Source organism: Sarcophilus harrisii, chromosome 2 (assembly GCF_902635505.1).
Source record: "Sarcophilus harrisii chromosome 2, mSarHar1.11, whole genome shotgun sequence".
In the NCBI taxonomy this organism is placed as follows: Eukaryota; Metazoa; Chordata; class Mammalia; order Dasyuromorphia; family Dasyuridae; genus Sarcophilus; species Sarcophilus harrisii.
The window spans coordinates 439,368,599-439,390,448 of record NC_045427.1 but is presented as its reverse complement, the minus strand read 5'-3'; the positions used below and the strand labels follow the sequence as shown (position 1 = coordinate 439,390,448).

General features: G+C 35.7%; 1 protein-coding gene across 1 annotated transcript in view; it reads left to right on the top strand.

Moving 5' to 3' along the window:
* ASTN2 (astrotactin 2) overlaps positions 1-21,850 on the top strand; it is a 1,113,071-nt gene that overhangs the window by 155,436 nt on the left and 935,785 nt on the right. Inside the window, exon 2 of the mRNA XM_031949426.1 lies at positions 19,126-19,313. Within this exon, the coding sequence (XP_031805286.1) occupies positions 19,126-19,313 (188 nt within the window). The remainder of the gene's footprint in view (positions 1-19,125; positions 19,314-21,850) is intronic.

The window sequence follows — 21,850 nt, the reverse complement described above, 5'->3', positions numbered from 1 at the left end:
GGATCAGACAGTGCTCATGAGAGAATAGAGGGATAAAAATCTAGAAAAGCAGGTGGAGACCAGATTACAGAAGGGTTTGAATGCCAGGCTAAAGGAGTTTGGATTTTATCCTACAGGCTAATCTGTGTTTGTCTTAAATTTAGATCTCTAATCTATTTGTGTTTGTTTATGTCACTAATCTATTTGTATTACTAGCCAGTTCTTTGCTTCTTTCCATAAAGACATTAATCTGATTGCAAATTCTTCTGAACAAAGGGATAAAGGGCATTATAATATCCCTGAGAAGCTGTTATGTGTGTGGCAGATTGAAGATTTGTGTATTAGACAATGGAGATTGTTTTTAGAGCAGAGGAATGCTGTTAAGGTATGGCAAACTGGTTTCCTTTTGATTTGGCAAGTTTGAATACTCTTGAGAGCTCTCAGTCTGACTCTCTGTCTTGGTCTTGAGATCAAAGGCTGATAGAGGAAGGTTCCTGTCTGCCCACCAGCCTGGGAAGGAGGGCCATGATCAACCCCTGTGCCTCCCACAGAAACTTTCTCTTGCCCATATAAATGAGATTGAATGGCATGGAATTGCAAGTCAAAAGGGCCCTATAATCATTTCACAGCCTGCTAAGGACTCTGTGCTCAAGCACTGGGATATAAATAAGGGTAATGTACTAGAGACTGAATTACAATCAAAGCTGCCTTAAGAGCTCAGAATCAGCACTGTGCTTATTTAAAGTATATAAAGGCAACTTATGATCTGCAGGCAGCGCAGAACAGGCAAATCAATACTCACTCAGTCAAACCTTAGCTGAGGCACCTTTTTTTTTTTTTTTTTTTTTTTGAGGAGGGGACAGATATGGTATAACCCCATTTAAACACAATTCATTATTCTACAACTTGGTGAATTGGAAAGAGCTTTTGACTTGGGGATCAAACTCATAGGTTTGATTTATGGTTCCCACATTTACTGTGTTTGTAGGCAAGTCACTTTCTGCTCTCTGAATATCAGTTTTGTCAACTATAAAATTAGGACAATAATACTCTTTACACTTCAAAGGAGTATGGGGATGACAATGTTCTGAAGGGTTATAGAAATGCCAATTGTCACTTCTGAAAGCCCAGATAGGTCACTGAATCCATTAAGTGACTGATAAATGCCATGGACTCCTCTGTTTTCACAAGTTCATCAAGAGATTTTCATACAGAAAAGACAGCAAAGGCCTTTGGTTCTAGGGAAAGAGCCTTGGATTTGGAATGAATCTAGCCTGCCTTTTAATTGGCTATGTGATCATGGAGCACCTGGAGCTTGGGGATCTCGTTTACCTCATTTCTATAGTATAAGGCTGAAATAAAGATCCTGCAGGTCTCTTCTAGCTCTACAATTTTGTGATTCTTAATTCTGAGTGAAGGACCCAAGAGTTTTCATTAATTCATCTTAGCTTAACATCAGTGACTGGGGTGGGGAATGGGGACATTTTGTTTAACGTGCACTAGTCATTCTACCTGTAAAATAAGTAGAAGGCAACTGTTCTTCTAAGCCTGGCCTTCCTTTCCTAGACCTAATATTCAGTCAGTACATATTTACTGGCAAGATACTTATGATAGATGATGGGGGATACTGAGAAGCATAAAATACTTCTCTTAAGGAAGGATATAATGTAGCTGAGAAAATGGGGGAAAAAATTCATGGGCACTGAGAAAGAGATAGCTGGTAATGGGAGGCAAAATGCTGCATAAAGGCCTATAGACACTAATTGCATCAGGAGCTTAGAGGAAGGAGAATTTGCTCTGGGATCTGGTATCAGGGAGGGATACACATCAGGGAGAAGTTTGACCTGAGCCTTCAAGGAGGGAGATGTGCAATCTTGCAGTCAGAAAAATCTAGTTTTAAATTCCAGGTTTGGTATTAATTTGTCATAAGTCTATAAACAAGTTACTTTTACTCTCAACCTCAGTTTCTTCCTTTGTCAAATGAGAAAGTGGGGCAGACTGATACACAAGATCTCTTCCACCTCTAATTGTCTATGAACTTATGGTTAAATAGAAAAGGACTGGGAACATTTTGAATGGGAAGAAATTCTATGAGCAAAGGATCAAAGTACATTTATATGCAATTAAAATAGGAAAATAATAAAAAGACAAAAAAGGAGTAATTCTCCTCCCAGACTCCAACTTTGAAGTTTTAAGTGCATTTTGTAGAGATGGAGAGAATGTGGACATGCAGAGTAGAAGGAATATTTATCTTGTCTTAACATTCAATCCTAAAAAAATTAAAATGCCTAATTCTCTCATTTTATAAATAGTATCTTTTTGGGAGATAGTGATTTCTGAGATACAATCCCTTCATTTCTTTTATTCTACTGTCTTCCCTCCAATCCCCCACCTCCCCAATAGATAAATACTTAGGTGTCATGTGTTAATAAAATCAAACAATAGACAAAAGGAGGGGGTGGAGCCAAGAGGCAGAGAGGACACTCTTTCTGACATTACCTACCACTCTCACAGTAATTACGAAATCCAGTCTCTGAATTAACTCTGGATTGGGAAAATCCATAAATATTGGGAGTGCAACAAATTAACAGCAGAAAATAATTTCAAAGATTGACAGAAAAGTTGTGTTTGGGTAGGACAAGGGAGAAGGTGGTCAGGAACAGGCAGGCAGGCAGGCAGAGCATGGAGGGCAGCCCATACTGTGCAGCCCCGGGGCAGTGTAGTCTTTGCTCAGTGCTGCAGAGAATCTATGAGGAGGAATCTACTGCGTGTTGGCCACTTTGCCCTAGTTGCAAGTCAGTAGATCAACAGAGAAGTTATAAAACATCCAAGACAAATGCAAAAGGTAAATAATGAACCTCAAAGTGCCAGAGTCTCATGGGACCTGGCCACACCCACCAAGCACCAGGAGTGAGTCAGCATAGACCCAGAGCAACCACAGCTATTGTTGTTGCTGCCTGTAGAGGAAGCTTGGAAAACCACCCTTGTCCCCCAAAAAACCAGTTCCTAAATATTTTTTTTTAATGAGTAAAAATGCAAAGAGAACTCTGATTATAGTTTCTATCGAAAAAGAGAAGAACAGATTTCAAACCCTGAGAACACTAAAAGCAGATTATCTCCAAATGAAGCCCCAAAAGGTGGTATAACCTGATCCCCAGTACATATAGCATTCTTAGAAGAAATTAAAAGTGATCTCAAAAGAGCTAGAGGAAAAATGGAGAAAGAAAGGAAAACTTTGCAAGAGGGCTTGGAAAAGGCATTTAGCTCATTAAAAGATACATTTGACAAAATGGAAAAAGAAAACAACTCTCTGAAAAACAGAATTTGTGAAATGGAAAAAGTAAATAACTCTAATCTCTAATGACCCAACTTTGACCTAGTTTCTAAATTTGTGATCATTTGATTTAAGACAGCAGAGGTATTAAATAATGGAGCCTAGTTGACAGCTAGGACTACTTACCTTTAGATCCACTTATCTCTCAAACCCAATGTGCTGTTTTATCATCTCATTCCCAAGTGGAAGATGCTAGAATTTCAGATTTTACAATCTGGATGATGTGACTCAGTCTTTAAACCTTTTCATCCATCTTTAAATCTCTTATGAGACCCCTCTTTTTCCCATGGTCTCAGTTAAGAATGCTGCTCCATCCTTCACCAAAAAAATTAAATAAATAAATAAAATAAAATTGTGGCCCTTTGCCAAGAGCTTTCTTTCCTCTTCTTGTTTCATGTCATTCAGATTTCTTTCCCTATTATCTCTTTCATCACTTCATATAACATAAAGAAGCAATGTGTCTTATTGCCAAGGTAAACACTTCTTGTACTCTTGACCCTTTGACAGTTCAAAACCTTGTCCCCACTGCATTCCCTCTGCCTTTACTTCTCTAGTTCTGGCTCTGCTGCTCTTTCTCTGTCTCTGGGTCTCTATTTCTCTGTGTATCTGTGTCTGTCTGTCTCCATTTCTATCTCTCTCTATCTCTGTCTCTTGTCTTTCTCTAGCTACTAAGTACTACTCTTCCACCTTAAAAAAATATTTCATTTGTATCAAAACAAAGCAAACAACAAAACCTCTTTTGTTCTTACCATTACCTATTACTGTAATCCTCTATCTTTTTTTCTCTTTTGTGGTTAAACTAATTGGTGATTCAGATTCCTGTTCTATGATCGTGATCTTAAGTCTGTTGTTATGCAGCATTCCACAACTGAAACTTTTTGCTCCAATTTACCAGTAATCTCTTGTTAAATTACATGGCCTTTTCTCAGCTTTCATCCTTCTTGACCCATCTATAATCTTTCACATGGTCAATCACCCTCTTTTCCTGGATTTTTTTCCACCCTGGAGTTTTGTGATACTACCATGTCCCAGTTTTCTTTCTATCTGTCTGACCATTCTTCCATTTCCTTTACTAGATCTTTCTCCAGGTCACACTTAGTAAAAGTGAGTATCCTCTAAATTTCTGTCCTCTCCCTTCTATCTCTTCTATGTCTTTTAGTTATATCATCATACTCTCTGGACTTCATTATAATTTCTATCCATAGGATTCTCAGATTCATTTATTTAATCCTAATATATTTCCTGACTTCTAGTATTTTATATGAAGCAGTATATCCCATAAGATCTCAAGCTCAATATATTCAGAGGGTGTTACCTTGTATCTCCAGCACTTAAAGTGCCTGAAGCATTAGTAAGCTTTCAATAAATGCTTGTTGACTTCTTGATCCACCCACACCAATAAAATGAAGAGAAATAAATGATTGTTATATAATATATGCTCTAAGAGAGAGAGAAAGAGGCAGACAGATAGACCCAAGTGGAAATTTCCCTTTCTATTTTCCATCTAGAAAACAAGAAATTCAGGACCATTTAAGACACAAGAAGAGGAATTTACCTTCTTTATTACTCAATTTGGAATATGCTTTCTAATAGTTTGATATTTAAAAAAGAGCTCAGAAGTGCTTTATTCTCAATAAGACAGAACCATAATACTGAGAATTAAAAAGGATCTTAAACATGATCTATCCTAATCACTGGAGGGAAAAGTGAGATCAGGTGACTTTGCACAGCTTTCTCTCACTTAAATCCAATTCACTTGCATGCCTTGGCATGCCCTTTTTGATATCATGGTACTCTTCAAGGACAAACAACAACAATTTACAAATAAAGCAAATTTCATCATGGAGATGAAATCATTTATCTAAAATTACATAGATAGTAAGTGGCAGAATTTAGATTTAAATCTAATTTTTTTCACTCCAAATCCAGTGATCTTTCCCATATAACACATTTGGGTACAGAAGGGCTTTCTTGATGCCCATCAAATGACCCTGTGTCAATGACTGGGTTACCCACTCAGAAGCCAGTCCCTTGCCCACACAGCTTTTGAATTCTCTGGGCATCAGTTCAGTGGTATGTGAGGAAAACTTACAGCTTTCTGAAAAAAATGTGAAGAGCTAAGTGTGTATAGCTTAGCTAAATGACAATGATGAGGCTAATATATTAAGTGTGTGTGTGCACACTGTGAAAGGAAGGAAATTGTTTAGGGTGGTATAACTAGGAGTAATGGGATTCAATTCCATCAACTCTCCATCTATTTTCAAATCTAATCTGAAAAGATATGTTTTTCTCCCTTGCCAATACCTCTTAATTTCTCTCTTCCCCTCCATTATTTAAGTTAGTAAACTATATTATTTATCTCAGCAAAGCAGTTTTGGAAAACAGTTTGTGTGAGGGATGTGATGCCAAAGAAAGTTGAATTGCAGAATTTAGAGGCAGAGGCTAGAATGATGAATGCCTTTGCCAGAGAACTGTTGTCTTTCTCATATCCCTCCATTCATCCCTTAGAGCAGAGCTTCCCCTGGGATCCCTGGGGATGGGGTGGATAACCAGTAAGTCCTCTTCTGAATTCTTTCCCTGATCATAAAACTTGAGTCCACCAAGGAGTACTCATCTTAATGATGATCAGAAGTGTGGTGGACTGGATAGAATGCTGCACTTGGAGTTAGGCAGAACAAGGTTCAAATTCTACTTCAGATACTTGCTTGCTGTGTGTTCCAGGACTAGTCACTTACTGAATCTCACTTCCATCTTCCATAAAACAAAAGAGTTGAAGTTGATAGACTCCAGCGAGGTCCCTTCTAATTCTAAGTTTGTGACTAGATGTTCAGGACACCTTCGGCATAATAGGATGACCTCTAAGTTTGTATGAGGCGGGCAAAAGTGATTTTTTCCCTTTGAGCCCTAATTTCACTTCCTACCACATTATAGAAATAGATTAGGTGATCTCTGAGGCCTTTTTCAGGTTTACTGTTTTCTCTTACCATTTCATCTAATCAGTGCATACATATTGTATTCTTCTTGTCAGACTCAAATTTGGGGATCTATTGCTTTATTAGATTACTATTCTAGGAACCAACTTGGCTCTAAATTGTAGAGCCAGACATCCCTTGAACAACAGAGGATTCCATATTGCATATCAAGATGGGGATGACAGGTTTACTGACCTATCTTACAGTTTGTCTATTCTTTTGTACAGGATGTTTCCTATATGGCCCTGTAATTAAGCACCAGGGAATACTAGTCATTGCAACTGCCATCATAAAAAGGGATATGAACCATCTCTTTTTAAATGTACCCCTTTAAGATCTTAATATCCTCCTTCCTCAGATTGTCTCATACTTGATGAACCCTTTAAGAAAGTATATGTTTTTTGAAATAATAAAGTAGATGCCCCCAAATTTGGGGCATGGCTAAATATATGATATTTGAATGAAACTGAATATTATTGCTGTAAGAAATAAGAAAAATTATGAATGCAGAGAAGCATGGGAAGACATATGAACTGATACAAATCAAAGTAAGCAGACAGGAAAATAACACAAAAAGATTACAGAAATATAAAAGGAAAGAATAAAAACAAAAGGATCAAACCCAAATACCCCGAGGTTATAATGATCAAATTTGACTATCAAAGAAGTATATATGAATGCAGGTCCATCCATATCCATGACTTTTTTTCAGACAAGGGATATGAAAAATTGTGTCTTTTTTATCATATTAGTTTTTTTCCTGAACTATTAATTCTCTCTCCATAATTTAATTCTTTCTAACATAGAATTGTTATGTGGTAGGGAGAAAAGAAAAAACCTGATGTATGAGTTTAGGTGACATAAAAACAATCAATATTATATTTAAATAGAAATTGTTAAAAACAAATGGATTATAGATTTCTCCTTTGTTCACTCTATCTAATCATCCACCAAGTTATGCCACTTTTTTTTCTTTTTCATTGTCATACTTTTCTCTCCATTCCATTTGCTACCACTATACTTTGCTAATATAGATCCATACAATTAGACATTTGAATAAATACAGCGTAACATAATACTTACACACCCATGCTAAATCATAACATCCTACTCTCCTTCCTCAGAGTACACTATGCTAAGTGGTAGGGAAAATTTGTGAGAATAAATAAATAGCTGAAGCTTGCAATCTAGTACAGGAACAAACTACAAATGTAGCTGTGGTACTCCTTTTCCCAATGCAGAACAGCACCTGCTTGGTCATTGATTTTGTTGGAAAATTTTCTGGCAAAATTGGCATAAGTGAAATCCAGGGTGACATGCACTGTATGTGTCAGAGTGACACATGGACCCATGTCTTTCGAAATCTAAGTTTGACTTTTTATTTATTACTATACCACCCAACTTTTCAATATTCAGTTTATAACATTACAAGAAAACACTTTCCTCAGTAATAATAGTTATGTCCCTGGTTTTCTGACTCTGGGTTCTTACCTTTCTAGTTTCTTTTTTCCAGCCATGTGTTCTGGATATAACCACTTGATGAAGATTTGTAAATAGTCATTTTTTTTAATTAATAACTTTTTCTGTTCAAGAAACTACAATGTTTCCTCTTCATTCTCCTTTTAGGAATCTATAGTAAGGGGCTCTATAGTTAACAACAACAAATAGTAAAACAATTCAAATTTGTATGATTTTTGTTGTTTAGTCATTTTTCATTTGTGACCCCTTTTAAGATTTTCTTGACAAAGATACAAGAGTGGTTTTCCATTTACTTCTCCAACTCATTTTATATATGAGAAAATTGAGGCAAACAAGATTAAATGACTTGCCCAGGATCATACAGTTACTAAATGTTTTAAGACACATTTGAACTCACAATGAGTCTTCCTGACTCAAGGAATTTTATGAGATAAGTAGGTTTAAAAAAAGTGTGATTTCAATTTCACAGATCAGAAGATGTAGGTCAGTAAGATGAAATAAATTGTTACCATAGAACTGTTAAGTGAGAGAATTGGAATTCATATTCAGGTTCCTTAACTTCAAATTAAACATTCTTCCAATTGTCCTGTACTCGTAATTTTCATCTAAAATTACTTTCTGTTGAGTTATTAGATAAAAACCTTCTTCTGTCCCAATCAAGACAGCGTCCTCATTCTCTTTTCCTCTTCTTTTTACTTTACCAATTCTAGTATTTGACCTGTTTCTTAGTCATGTCTTATATATGGACTTTTCTTCCTCACCCATACTTACCCAACTGCTTCTGCTTAATTCTTTAAAGCTCCAATTTAAGTGTAACCTCTTCTAAGAAGTCTTCTACAGATTCCTTTGTCCAAAGTAAGACCTTTGATTCTCCAGGAGCATGATACTTCTTTGTACCTCTTAGTTCAATGTTTCTAATTATACATAATTGATAATTTTCAATATATAAAATATAAGATCGTTGAGGTCAGGGACTATATCTTCTATTTTTTAATCCTTCAAAACACCTAACTCACTACTCAATAAATTCCTATTTGTAAATTTAGAGTTAAAAAGTACCTTAAAGGTCTTGAGTCATCTAATATTCTTCATTTTCTAGATGAGAAGAGCCAGAAAAAAAGTAACTTACATAATATTATAAAAGTGTCAGATAGAAGACCTTATAATTATTCATTATTGAATGAGGAACTTGTGGCCAAAAGGAAGTAACTTCCCTAAAGCCACAGAGTTGATGTGTTGCAAACCTGATGTATGTTGATTGGTTAAATTGAATCAATTGAACTGTGATATTTTGACTTGCCACCTTTTTTCTCTAAATCTGTTGGAGATTCTGTATTCCTATTTAAGTGGGAATCTTTAGATCAATTGCTGATATGAAGTAATTATACAAGGGTCACAGAACACCTAGTTGCAGAGATGGCAGTGCATCAACCTGCTCCCCCTATTCAATCCTTCAATTAACAAACAGTTATTATGATATGAAATAATGATGCAAATTGTTGATAACAACTTAAGTTTTACTTGTAACTGGAAGACTGGAAAGTGAGTGAAAAGTGAGAATAGTTAAGGCTAGTAGAGTTTTGAATTGGTTTAGCTGTATTGAAAAATAATTATATATTTACATATAATAAATATATATAATTCTAAATTATACCTCCCCAAAAAGAAGCTAAAATGTTCATACTTTTTACCCAGAGATTCAGCTACTAGACATAACCCCAAGGGAATTAATGATTTTTAAAGGCCCCATAAACACAAAATATTTATGAAAGCATTCTGTTTTTTAATTTACTAGAAAAGAACAAGAAAAAGATGTCCAAGGATTAAATGAATAGCCAACAAATTTGTGGTACATGAATGATATGGAATATTACTATTGTATAAGAAATAATAAATATAGTAAATAAAAAGAATTGAAAGACACATTAGCTGATATGAATCAAAATAAGCAGAACTAATGAAACTATACAGTGATTACAAATTTTGTAATTAAATGTAAATTAAATGTAATTAAATGAGGTACCAACTTGGTACCTCAATAAGAAGGTAAATCACTCTAACACTTCTTTGCTGAGGTGAAAGACTGAAAGTGTGGAACATCGCATATAATGCCAGATTGATATGTTAGTTTTACTGCCATATTCCCTTTGTTTGTTATAAGCAAGAGGGAGAGACATAGATATAGGTTTTTATACATACGTATGCACATACATGTATATCTATATCTCTCTATATGTATGTATTCACTTAAATCTATTAAAAATTTTTAAACTTGTATGTATATATATATGCATATATGTATTGTATATATATATTTTTTATGGGACAAGCACTTTTCAAGGTTTTAGGTAGGAATACTTCTACAAAAGTTACCTAATCTCAAGGAACTAGCACTCCACAAGGAGCTGTAGTGAACTCAAACTGTTTGAGGAAAGATGATTAATACATTTTCCTTGTGAACATTTATATCTTGAAAATCAGCAAAAAACTCAAATCAGGGTTTGATTTATTATTTTGTTGGTTGTCAAGACTTAAAGAAAGTGGTGGAGAAAACTTTAATAATGAGGATTAAAATTGAAAAAGGTGTTGTGGATATTTTATTTTTTCCTAGCCTAAATCGTTAAAGATTTACAAGAATAAACACTGGTACAACATGCTCACAGATAAGTAAATATGGGTTATATAGAAAGTAAATACAAAGAGATTTGGGGAAGGATAAAGTGCTAAAATGTGAAGGAATCAGGGATGGATTTTTAAAGGATGTGGCATTTGATTTGAGCCTTTATAGTATTTAGAAGGTGGAGGAGAGGAGGGAATAACTCCAAGTGTGGGGACATATTCTATAAAAACATAGACCTGGGAGATGGAATGTTAGTTCATTGGTTGTTGTCCTTTGTTCTTGAAGAGGACCAAAATGGCATCACTGTGTTGGAGTCAAATTATAGTGTGTCCCAACTGTGGTTGATCAGACCAATATAAACTCAGAGTGTTCTGCCATAGGTTGGACAGAAATAGTCCATATGAACATTTGGGGTAGCATCTCTAATTTTGCATATCGCATGTTTCTTCTGGGCTAATGCAATTCTACTTTTCTCTTAGAGCACAGCACCTTCTCATCCACCAGCATTCCTCCACTTTAGTTTTGGCTTGTAGTGTTTTCAAATAGAAGAATTTATCAACAGTGCAGAAGCTTACTTTTATTCCATGTTTGTTCTCATTGAAGCCATTTGACAACATGGCTAAAACATCCCGATAGAAAGCATGGGAGTAAGCACAGAACCTTATTTCATGTGATGGGATCTTGGTGATGGGAAAACTCAAGAGCATTGCCCATTGTCTAGAATCCAAGTGACATACAATACTGATGAACTTCTCTGGGCAACCAAATTTGGATATAATTTTCCATCTCCATCCAAGACTCATCACCAAATATATAACAGTCCTTGGTCAGATCTACAAATGTATACGGATCCCTGTTCTGCTCCTGGAATTTTTCCTGGAGTTGTCAAACACCATATTGGCTGTTCCTCAGCTCCTTCTGAAGCCACATTGGCTCTCAGGTAAATGACTTTTTTCCTAGTTAAACTCAGCCTATTTAAGAAGACTGTCAAGAATCTTGCCACCAATGATTAAGAGAGAGACTCCCTTGTAATTGTGAGGATCTATTCCCTTTATCTTTATAAAGATGGACAATGGAGGCATCCTTGACTTCCTAGGGCATAACTTCTTGACATGTAATCTGGAAATTTTCAGTCAGCTTCTCTATGAGCAATGGACCCCTCACCTTGTAAATCTCAGATGGAATAGAATAAACACCTGATGTTTTACTACATGTAAGTAGCCTAATGGCATCCAAAACCTAAGGAGAGGAAGTAAGATAGTTTGGCCCGAGATTGAATATAATCATCCTGCAAAGATAGTAGGAAGGTGTAGTGGGAAGCCTCAAGAGATTTTCGAAGACTGTTTGAAGAAAGCCCTAGATATGTTTCACTTCATTCCTTCCTTTCTAGAAGTTTTCTTAACAGTTTCTCATGGCTTTTCTATCACCCAACTCCCTCCATAAACCATCAAATTAACTCCTTTATTTCTTTTTAACTGGATGTGTTAATCTACTTTGTTCCCATTGCCATCTGCCTACCCATACAGATTCTAGAAAAAAGTGCCTTTCCATGACCACCTCCCCCCATGTGTCTTTTTTCATTTGGGATAAAAGCTTCTTGAGGTGAGGGATTGTCTTTGCTTTTGTGTTGCATCACTATGGTTTAGTACAACAATTAATATATAACAAGGGCTTCATTGATTCATTGAGTTGGAGAGTCACATAGTCGGACTTCTGCTTTGAAATATCATTTTAGCATGTGGGGAAGAAAGTTTGGATAGTGAAAACACTTAAATCAGTTAGATCATTTGAAAGCACTTAAGAAATGTTTGCTGGGCAACTATTGCCATGGCCATGTGAAGTATGATGAAGATCTGAAGTAGGGTGTTTTCAGGGTAAGCATAAAGAAGGAAATAAATGTGAGAAATTCTGTGAAGGTAGAATCGATAATATTTGACAAATAATTTGGTATGGGGAAGGGAATAAGAGTGATAGTTGTTATTCCCCTCTATCTCTTTTTATTATTTCTCAGACTTTTTCTAAGCATGTCTCATGATACTCCTCATATCTAAGGTGATGTTATGTCTCATTCAAGTTCTCTTTATGAGGTTTCTTTGACCTTTTGCAAACCATCCACTGGAGAATCAACATGTTTTCCCAAATACCATATATAATAGTTATCCATATAGGAGGTGTTACCAAGATGGCTTAGTCTGAGCAAAATGGTTTATAATAAAAATGACCTTCAGAAATTAAATTAAAATATAAACTTCGCAGATTAGAAGAAATAAAGCAGATACATTAAAAAGAATAGCATGATTGATTTTAGCAGGGAAAAGCAGTCATCCCTTACAAATAAAGAAGAATATATCCTTGTCTAGAATTATTGATATAGTCTGAATCTTCTTGCTAGTCTTAGCATCATACAAACCTTGAATGTTAAAGCTGGTAGAGACCTTAGAACATAAAAAGTATTAGAAATAGAAGGGACCTTGGAGGCCCCCTATCCATATAATTGCATAAAATTTTAGACTCGGAGGATATCTTGGATAGGAAGTTTGAGGGGATTTGAGGTTGCTGAATATTTCAAGAGGTATAGCCTACTGGGGGAAAATATATAATAAGAGGCAAAAAGGCCATCACTGTGTTTCTTTATGATTTCAGTCAAACAAAGGATGGGGGTGTGAGTGAAGCAGGGACTGTAGTCAGCACGGAGCCGGAAGGCATGGAGTAACAATTCTCCAACTTTAATATCTGCTGTTTCATTTTATATTCATCATGTCAGCATAATCTGCTTTTATGGGAATCGTCTTGGTTCCCGACCAAATGCGTTTAGTCCCCCTTTGCTTCAAGTTTGATTGTAATATGACTTGAAGACTTCAATGAAATGTTTATATGTAACGAATGAAGAAATATAAAAGAGAAAATGCAATTGGAAAATCAATCAGCGGGAAATCTGGGTCTGGCCTTTCTCTTACATTCACTATCTCTTTGACCTTTTTTTTTAATGGATGAAGGGCTGGATTATCTGGACAAGGACCTCTGCTGCATTTCAGGAAGGTTCCTTGCTTTGGGGCCATTAGATATTTTTCTTTCTTTGAAAAAGAGTTTTTTTTTCCATGCTGGAAAGAGTGTCCTGAGACAATGTGTTGATTCAATATTCACTCTGTTCATAGTTGTTTACCTTTGACATTTGCCAGAACTGAGTGTTTTCTAAAATGCAAACCTCAAGGAGATCCTTTCCTGACTCAACAGTTACCCTTCTATTAACTTTATAATTCTGGGCTAGATAAAAAACCCTACTAAAGCCAATTTAATGTCTTTGCCATTAAATTACTGTGAATAAATCACTTCCTCTATATGGGCCACTGGGTATTTTCATATGTAAACAATAGGAGGAGGGCTTGAACTTCTCACTCAATAAGGTTCCTTCCAGATCTTATATCCTATATTTTATGTTACATTCGTCTAAGTTCTAAAATTTCTTATACTCATCTTATAGAGCTAATACCTAGGAAAAATACTAATACCATTCCTAGGAATATTTGCTCTTAAAGAGGAGAATAAAGTAGGCAATGGTCACCATTTAACCTAGAGAGATGTCTCCATCAGGAAATAGCTGTCATAAGAAGGAGAGAGAGTGGGTGGGGTTGAATGAGCTGCATCCCAGTGGAAGTTGGTCATGACATACAGGGAAGTTTTACCATACCTCAAATCACTTCAGTTGCTTTCTCCATGCATACACAGATGAGACTGGATGTGCTGGGGAATTCTCACTCTCGTTCCTCCACTCCCAGGGATCTGGAGTTGGAAACTCTGCTTAGGTCAATACAGGGAGCATATTTCCCTTTGCATCTGCCAGCAGAGCCCCTCCCCAGCTGGCTCTCAGTGACTCCTGCCATTGCCTTGCATAGATTGATAGAATAATTAGCTGGGTGCTGAGCAAGGAAGTTTACCTTAATGGCCTAACCTTGCTTCTTGCTGGGACACAGCCTCAGGGTTTAGCACAGAATCAGGGCAATAGGGAGCTGATTGACTGGGGTCCTGAGTGAAGAGGAAAGCAGCTTATGTGAGGTCCACTGAACCTACAGAGCTGTGACCCTTTTAAAACATTTTTACAGTCAGATGCAAAACATAGTTGGCAGGAGAATCATGGAGGCCTAGAATTTTAGAGTTAGAAGAGATCTGAATCAAAATCAAGAACAGAATATCTGAGTTGAAGGAAACCTAAGAATCAAGACTATAAAGGTCTAATGTGAGAGCTGGAGAGAACCTACTTCTATGTTAATGATCTGTGAGCTCATCAATGTGGATTATTTACTTCACAGGGTAGATTATAACCTATTCATTTTTTTATATATTATATTATATATTATATCCTATATAATTCTTGTCCATACATCCTTATACCTGCTATGCTAGAGCCTTCATTTGGGTCTTTTCCGTGGGTATCTCTATAGAATTTAGCATCTATTATCCTTTTTCTTCAAATGACTCACCCACCACTTTTTGGGGGAGCATTTACTTCTTCAGTGAAATTTCTTATGCCAATTTGTGAACATGGACTGTCATTGGATATATGCTGTTCTGTGTTTGTGCCCATTGTGAACCTCTCTACTTAGTCATATATGTCACACACGCTTTAGAAGAATGAAAAATTCATAGTAATACAGCATTATTGGAAAAATATTTGTATATATATATGTATAACGTGTGTGTGTGTGTGTGTGTGTGTGTGTGTGTGTGTGTATTTGTGTATTCTTCTTCCCTTCCCTCTAGGAAACATCTTATGATCAAACAGTATGCATTTTCCCCAGTAATCCAGCCTGATTTTCCACCAATCCTATTTGTAGGATCATATTTTTAGAGTAAGCAGTCACCTCAGAGTGAGGAGGGGATAGGGAAGGATATAGATTTTGATATAATACCTATATGCCCAGCATTATACAAAATGCTTTCCAAGTATTATTTCATTTGATGCTCAAAGTGACTCTTCAAGGTAGGCACTATTATAATCTCCATTTTATAGTTGAGAAAACTGAGGTAAATAGAGATTAAATAACTGTTCAAGGGCACACAGCTTGTGTCTGAGGTTATATTCGAACTCCAAGTATGACTCTAATTGACTATCACATCAGCCAGATGCCCTTAGAAAATATTGATTTCAAATCCTACATAAAGAAATGAAGCCCAGAAAGGTAAAATGTCTCACCCAGGTCACATGTGTTTTAGGTAGCTGGTAATGTGTTTTAGGTACCATATCCTTTTATTCCAAATCCACTGCTATCTCCAGTTGTAACTCTGAGACTGTTAGAGAAATAAAGGGCTTAGAAACCATCAGTTTCAACCTTTTTCTTTCCATTTTACAGATGGGGAAACTGATAGCCCAAGAATTTAGCTGAGATAGGAAATGGTAAAACTAAAATGTGTAGGAAGATCCCCTGAATCTAAGAATGTTGTTGTTTTGTTTCCCTACACATACCTATTAGGGAACCTTCTCTGCTGGAGTAGGAAGAATAAATGTTGTCACTCCAAACTTAGAACTCAAGCATCTCAGATAAGTCACAAAAATCTCCTTGTGTCCTCATATTCTTAACATTAGATGGGATTAACTTCTACCTTCCTGAGGTGGGAAGAATTTCCCTAAAAGGGAAAGATCAGAGTCCCGAATATCTTCTAGAAAGTTACTGTACAAATGAAACTTCATTAATGTAAAGGTTAAGCTCTCTTGGCTAGGCAGTTAGGAAAATTTACTTCAATGTGAGGTAGAGGAAGGAAGCCCTAACATAAACTTTGTTTCCACTATATTTTATTTTAGTTTTATTTAAGGCACATGCTAATAGAATGAATTTTTATCAATTAGATTTTCCTAGAACCAGAAGACCCATAGAAATATTTTTGATATTGAATATCATTAACTTAATAATATTTTAATAAATTTATATGACTCATTAATCTCACATGATCCCTTAAAGACTTTATAAGAAATATATATCTTTTTTTCCCCCTGAGGCAGTTGGAGTTAAGTGACTTGCCCAGGGTCACACAACTAGGAAGTGTTAAGTGTCTGAGATCAGATTTGAACCCAGGTCTTCCTGACTTCAGGGCAAGTGCTCAATATAATGGGCCACCTAGCTGCCCTCACTGAACATTTTTGAAGTACAAAAACTGGGATCATAGAGTTAAACTGGAAAGACATCTGACTCATTATACAGATGGGTAAACACTCACATAGAAGGTAAATGACTTCCCTAAACTCACACAACTAGCCAATTTATGAGGCAAGATTAAAATGGAGATTTCTTAGCCTCTAGGTCTTTTAAACAGAAAATCTATACTCAATAAGTTTGTGAAGAGGAACTCATTTCATAATACACCTCTTAATATATTGATTATTATTGTGATTTTACCCAGGTTTCTGCTACCTATTGGCTCTTTCACAGCTTCTATTATGCAGGTCTAAAATAATGTGATTTAATTTTTTTCTTTCTGAATATGTAGTTTCCTAGTCAAAAGATAATCAACTGAATACTTGTTTCTTGAATGTATTTCATTATTTAAATTTGGATCTTTTATTTTCAAATTTACTCCAATTCAAGTTAAAAATGTTGTCCTCAAAAAGGATGCATCTCTAGAAGTACCAGTCAACAAACTTCTGTAAAGGGGCAAAATAAAATAAAATAAAATAAAACTACTTTGTCTGGGACTGTGCTAAGCTTTATTTTGATTGTGAACTTGTAATTGATAGTTTTCTTTCAAAAGTCTTTTTGAAGATAACAGTGTATTCATTATTTTTTCTGGTAATGCAGGAAATTTAGAACAAAGAGTGTTAGAACTGGATAGTATCTCTAGAATAAAGAATATTAAAAAGTTAAGTTGTTTTCTACCATAATCCCACTCCAGTGTCTACTTGCAGCATAGATATGACCCTTGTTTTATAGACCTTTTGACAGCAGAGCATAATTTCTAGTAAGAATGGCTTTGAGTCCCCTTGTCTGAAAATCAGTGTAATTAAATTCCTATGGGTTTCATACCAGGTTAGCTACAGGGTGATAATAAAGGAAAGAGCAATTGCTCTGGATTCAAAGGTTTTGTTGTTTGTTATTTGGTTGTTTAAAACATGTCCAACTCTTTGTAATCTCATCTGGCGGTTTCTTGGTAAAGATACTAGAGTGGTTTGTCATTTCTTTCTCCAGCTTATTTTACAACTGAGAAAACTGAGGTAAATAGTTACTTAGGATCATATAACTAGATAAGTGTCTGAGGCTAATTTGAACTCAGATCTTCTTTGTTGTTTGTTTGTTTTTTCCTATCTATATATCTGTATTTGTCATTGAATATTTTGGGGCTTTAATTTTCTCATCTATAAAATGGCTGAGGAATATCAGATAACTTCTGAAATTCTTTTCATTTCTACATCTATTATCCTGTGATGCCTTTTTTATATTTAGTTTTGTTTGGATGATAAACATTTTCAAATACTGTTTATCATGCTGAAGAGAGGCTGTACTTTACAAAGGTGAAAGGAATATCAATACCAATAAAATCACTGACCTTTTAAGTTTTGAATAAAAGGATTTTAGCTATAGAATGAACCTTAGGCATTATCTAGGGCACCCACCCCACTCCTCATTTTGCAGATAGAGACAGAAACAGAGAGAACAAATGACATTTCTAAGGAAGGCAAATGTAGTAACAGATTCTGACCTAGAATCCAGATCTAAAGAATGTCAACATATGACCCATAGTTTCATTGATGATAATATTTTAATAGTCTATGAAGCTGTGCCAAAATAATACTAATATCACAAATTAATACAATACTAAAACATTTCTAAAAGAAATCTGGCAACCCCTAAAGTCAGAGATCTCTTAAATAGCAATTATTATTTTATATTGATGTTTCATTAAGATCTTTCTATAAAACTATTCAAGCATTTTATTATTTTTTATTCTTATTAATTTTTAATATAATTAGGTCAATTGGAAGTGTTAAGAGTTTATATTTCAGATCCTGTTCTGCAATTTCCCATGTACAGTGAAAAGAAGAATTTTGCACAAATGTAATAATGATATTGAGAGAAATAAGGATAATAGCTCATCAAATCTACTACTAAAAAAACAAAACAAAACAAAACAACACAAACAAACAAAACCCCCAATCTTCTTAGTTAGATAAAAATTTGTTCATTTAATCACTTTATTTAATTTCTTTGGTTGTAAGTTCCCATTGGACTCCTATTTTTGAGTTGTGTGGGCCAAGACTAGTCACTTGATCTTTTAGTATTTCATTTGTTTCATCTGTAAAACAGGGATTCAATTCTACAAACATTAAGCATGCACTATATACAGAATACTATGAGAAATAAAAAGTTGAAAGGACACACAGTCTCTGTTGTCACTGAGCTTATCGTTTAGTTTTGGTGCTCTAGTTCTATATACATCATGTTATTGTTGTGAGAAAATAAAGGGTTTTTTAAAACCTTAAAGCAGTATATAAATGTGAGCTAGTATTTGTATTATAATGGAACCAAGACTGAGGGAAAGAGAGAAAATGACTTATGAAAGATCACATAAGTACTCTACTTAGTTTCTTTTCATTACGTACATCCAACCTGAAAGGTGACTAAAGTCAATTTTACAGAGTAAACTTGGTGCCACAAAAAAGGCTGTATATTATGCTACCTCCCTCATAAATGTCTTCAGAACACTGAATATGAGCCATCCAGTTAATCCAGCTACTTGCCTTTTGTCTCTTCTAGAGATGTCAGGAACAGCAGCGGACATTTCCTTGGTACATTGGCGGCAGCAGTGGCTAGAAAATGGCACCCTCTATTTCCACGTCTCCATGGGCAGTGCTGGGCAGCTATCAAGGGCCACCCCTCCCACTCTCCAAGAGCCCTCAGAGATTGTGGATGAGCAGATGCACATCCTGCATATTTCTGTGATGGTGAGTGATTGGGGAAGAAAGCCAGAAGTTAGTAAGTCAGAAGGCATGTTGCAAGGAGTGGTTTATTGTGAGGTAGGGTGGGGATATGGAACTTAGATGCTTACTGATGGTAAAATGATTTGACTCTGTGAGGGGATGTTAAAGATCATATGAGTTTCCTCATGTCAATGAGGCTGATATAGAGCCAGGAGTCATCTGTCCATGGTGATAAACTGATGTATTTCATGTAGCAAATTGAAAATCTTCTGATGTCCTAGCTTTTGGGTTGTGATCAATGGAAAGATCTGTTTATTTTTTGATACATGCCCTGTTCACAATTTATAATGGGCCCTGGCAGTAGCCTTGGCTCTTTGATGGATTTCATAAAATCAGAAAATATCAGAGCTGGAAAGAAACTTAGAACACTTTAAATGCTAGAATAAAGAATATGGAATGGAAAGGACTTATAGTTAGGACATAAATTTCACAATATTGGTTCTGCAAGAAATTTAGAATACAGACTGTTAGATAATGGGCTTTCAAAATTTAGAACATAGATTTAGAGCTTAGAAACAATCAATTCCAACTCCTTCATTTTACACATGGAAAAAATTTGAGTATAGAGATGTTAAGTGGCTTTCTAAAAAGCAAAAAATTAATAAATATGAGACAGAATTAGAACCCAATTCTTCTTGACAACAAGTCTAGTTCACTGTACTCTTTAAGTTGAAAGGAACAAATTAGCTTTTTTTCATCTTCACTGATCAATGAATTGTATCTTCCTTTTTGCATCTATCATTCTTTTCAGAAAATTGTGTTTCATAGATTGAGAACTGGTTGTTTACCAAATTGATCTGAACTTGGATCAAAACTTTCCTTACTATTTTGCACTTAGGATCAAAAAATTCAAGTTATAGAAAAGAGTTCTATATGTTTGGGAAGATATTTGATAATGCCATTCTATATTTGCCAATATTTTTTCATAATATTATCTCAGGAGATTTTCAAAATCAGTCACAATTGACCATTGTCTCCTTTCTTCAAAACATGAAAACGAGGTACAGAGAGGTCAAGTGGTTTATTAAGGGCAAGAACCCAGCTGTCCAGACCCCTTAACTTTTGTTCTTGTATGCTTCCTGTTCTTTCCTTTAAATCTTCTACATTAAGATGTTTGATTTTGGTCTGAAGCATGGAATATGTACGTTGTCTTTTAGAAATACTCATGCCACAGCTAGACAGTAGCTTTAATTTTGAACTTAAAGTATGCAGATCATATGAAGAAACATATCAATTTTTGTTATTTAAAATATATGTGATATTTTATATGTTAATAGTATGTAGTTTGCATGTCTATATCTATGCCTGATTTTTGTGCATAACATATTCAGCAATGCAATCCATGTGTTTATATATACAAATACGTGCACATGTATATTCATACACACCCGTGCATATTTTTATAACAAATGATATAATGAAGCTTTAAGTCAAATGAGAAAGCACATGTTACATAACATGAACATATAAATATATGTCACAATGAGAGCTGAACCATATTAAAAAAAAGAGTGAGTATCATAGCTGGTTTGTTGGTCTTTTCCAGATATAGGCTAGATAAATGGAAGAGAGGAAAAGGAGAGGAACGGAGATGTGTTTTTTTATTTTTTCACTCTGATTCTGGGATTTCATCTTGAGGATCAGAGATGAAAACTGGAACTCAGCAGGACCTTCATATCTCTGATATTTATAGTTATTGATATTCTCTGAACAGGGTTAGTTATGTGTAGAGTTAACAAAAAGGTGAAGCTGTGCTCTGGTACTTTCCTTCTGGAACTTTAAATATACCTTAGGCAGAGCACTAGACCAGGACTCAAGAAGACCTGAGTTCAGATATGACTTACTATGCCTGTGCCTCTGGAAAAGTGGATTAACCTCTGTCTACCTCAGTTTCCTTATCTTTAAAATGGGATTGTTGTCCCTTAACTTCTCTTCTATTCCTATCCTAACCCCTAAAGCTGCAGTCCTTTCTCTCTCTCTCTCTCTCTCTCTCTCTCTCTCTCTCTCTCTCTCTCTCTCTTTCTCTTTCTCCTCTCCTCTCCTCCCCTCCCCTCCCCTCCCTCTCCTCTCCTCCCCTCCCTCCCCTCCCCTCTCCTCTCCTCTCCTCCCCTCCCTCCCTCTCCTCTCCTCCCCTCCCTCCCCTTCCCTCTCCTCTCCTCTCCTCTCCTCTCCTCTCCTCTCCTCTCCTCTCCTCTCCTCTCCTCTCCTCTCCTCTCCTCTCCTCTCCTTTCCTCTCTTCTCTCACCTCCTCCAACCCTTGTCTTTCTCTTTCTCTCTCATCTAACCCTTCCCCTTTTTCCTTATAAGGATTTTTTACTACAATATCTGTGCTTTCAATTGGCCTCCTTCATCAAAATTTACCTGTTCTATTTCCTACAGTATTCATGATTAGTATGATATAATGAAAATCAATATAATACAATGTAGTAGAAGGAAAAGTGGACTGAAAGTCAACATGCATAGGTTATTTCTAATCTTATTCTTGTAACTAACTTACCATG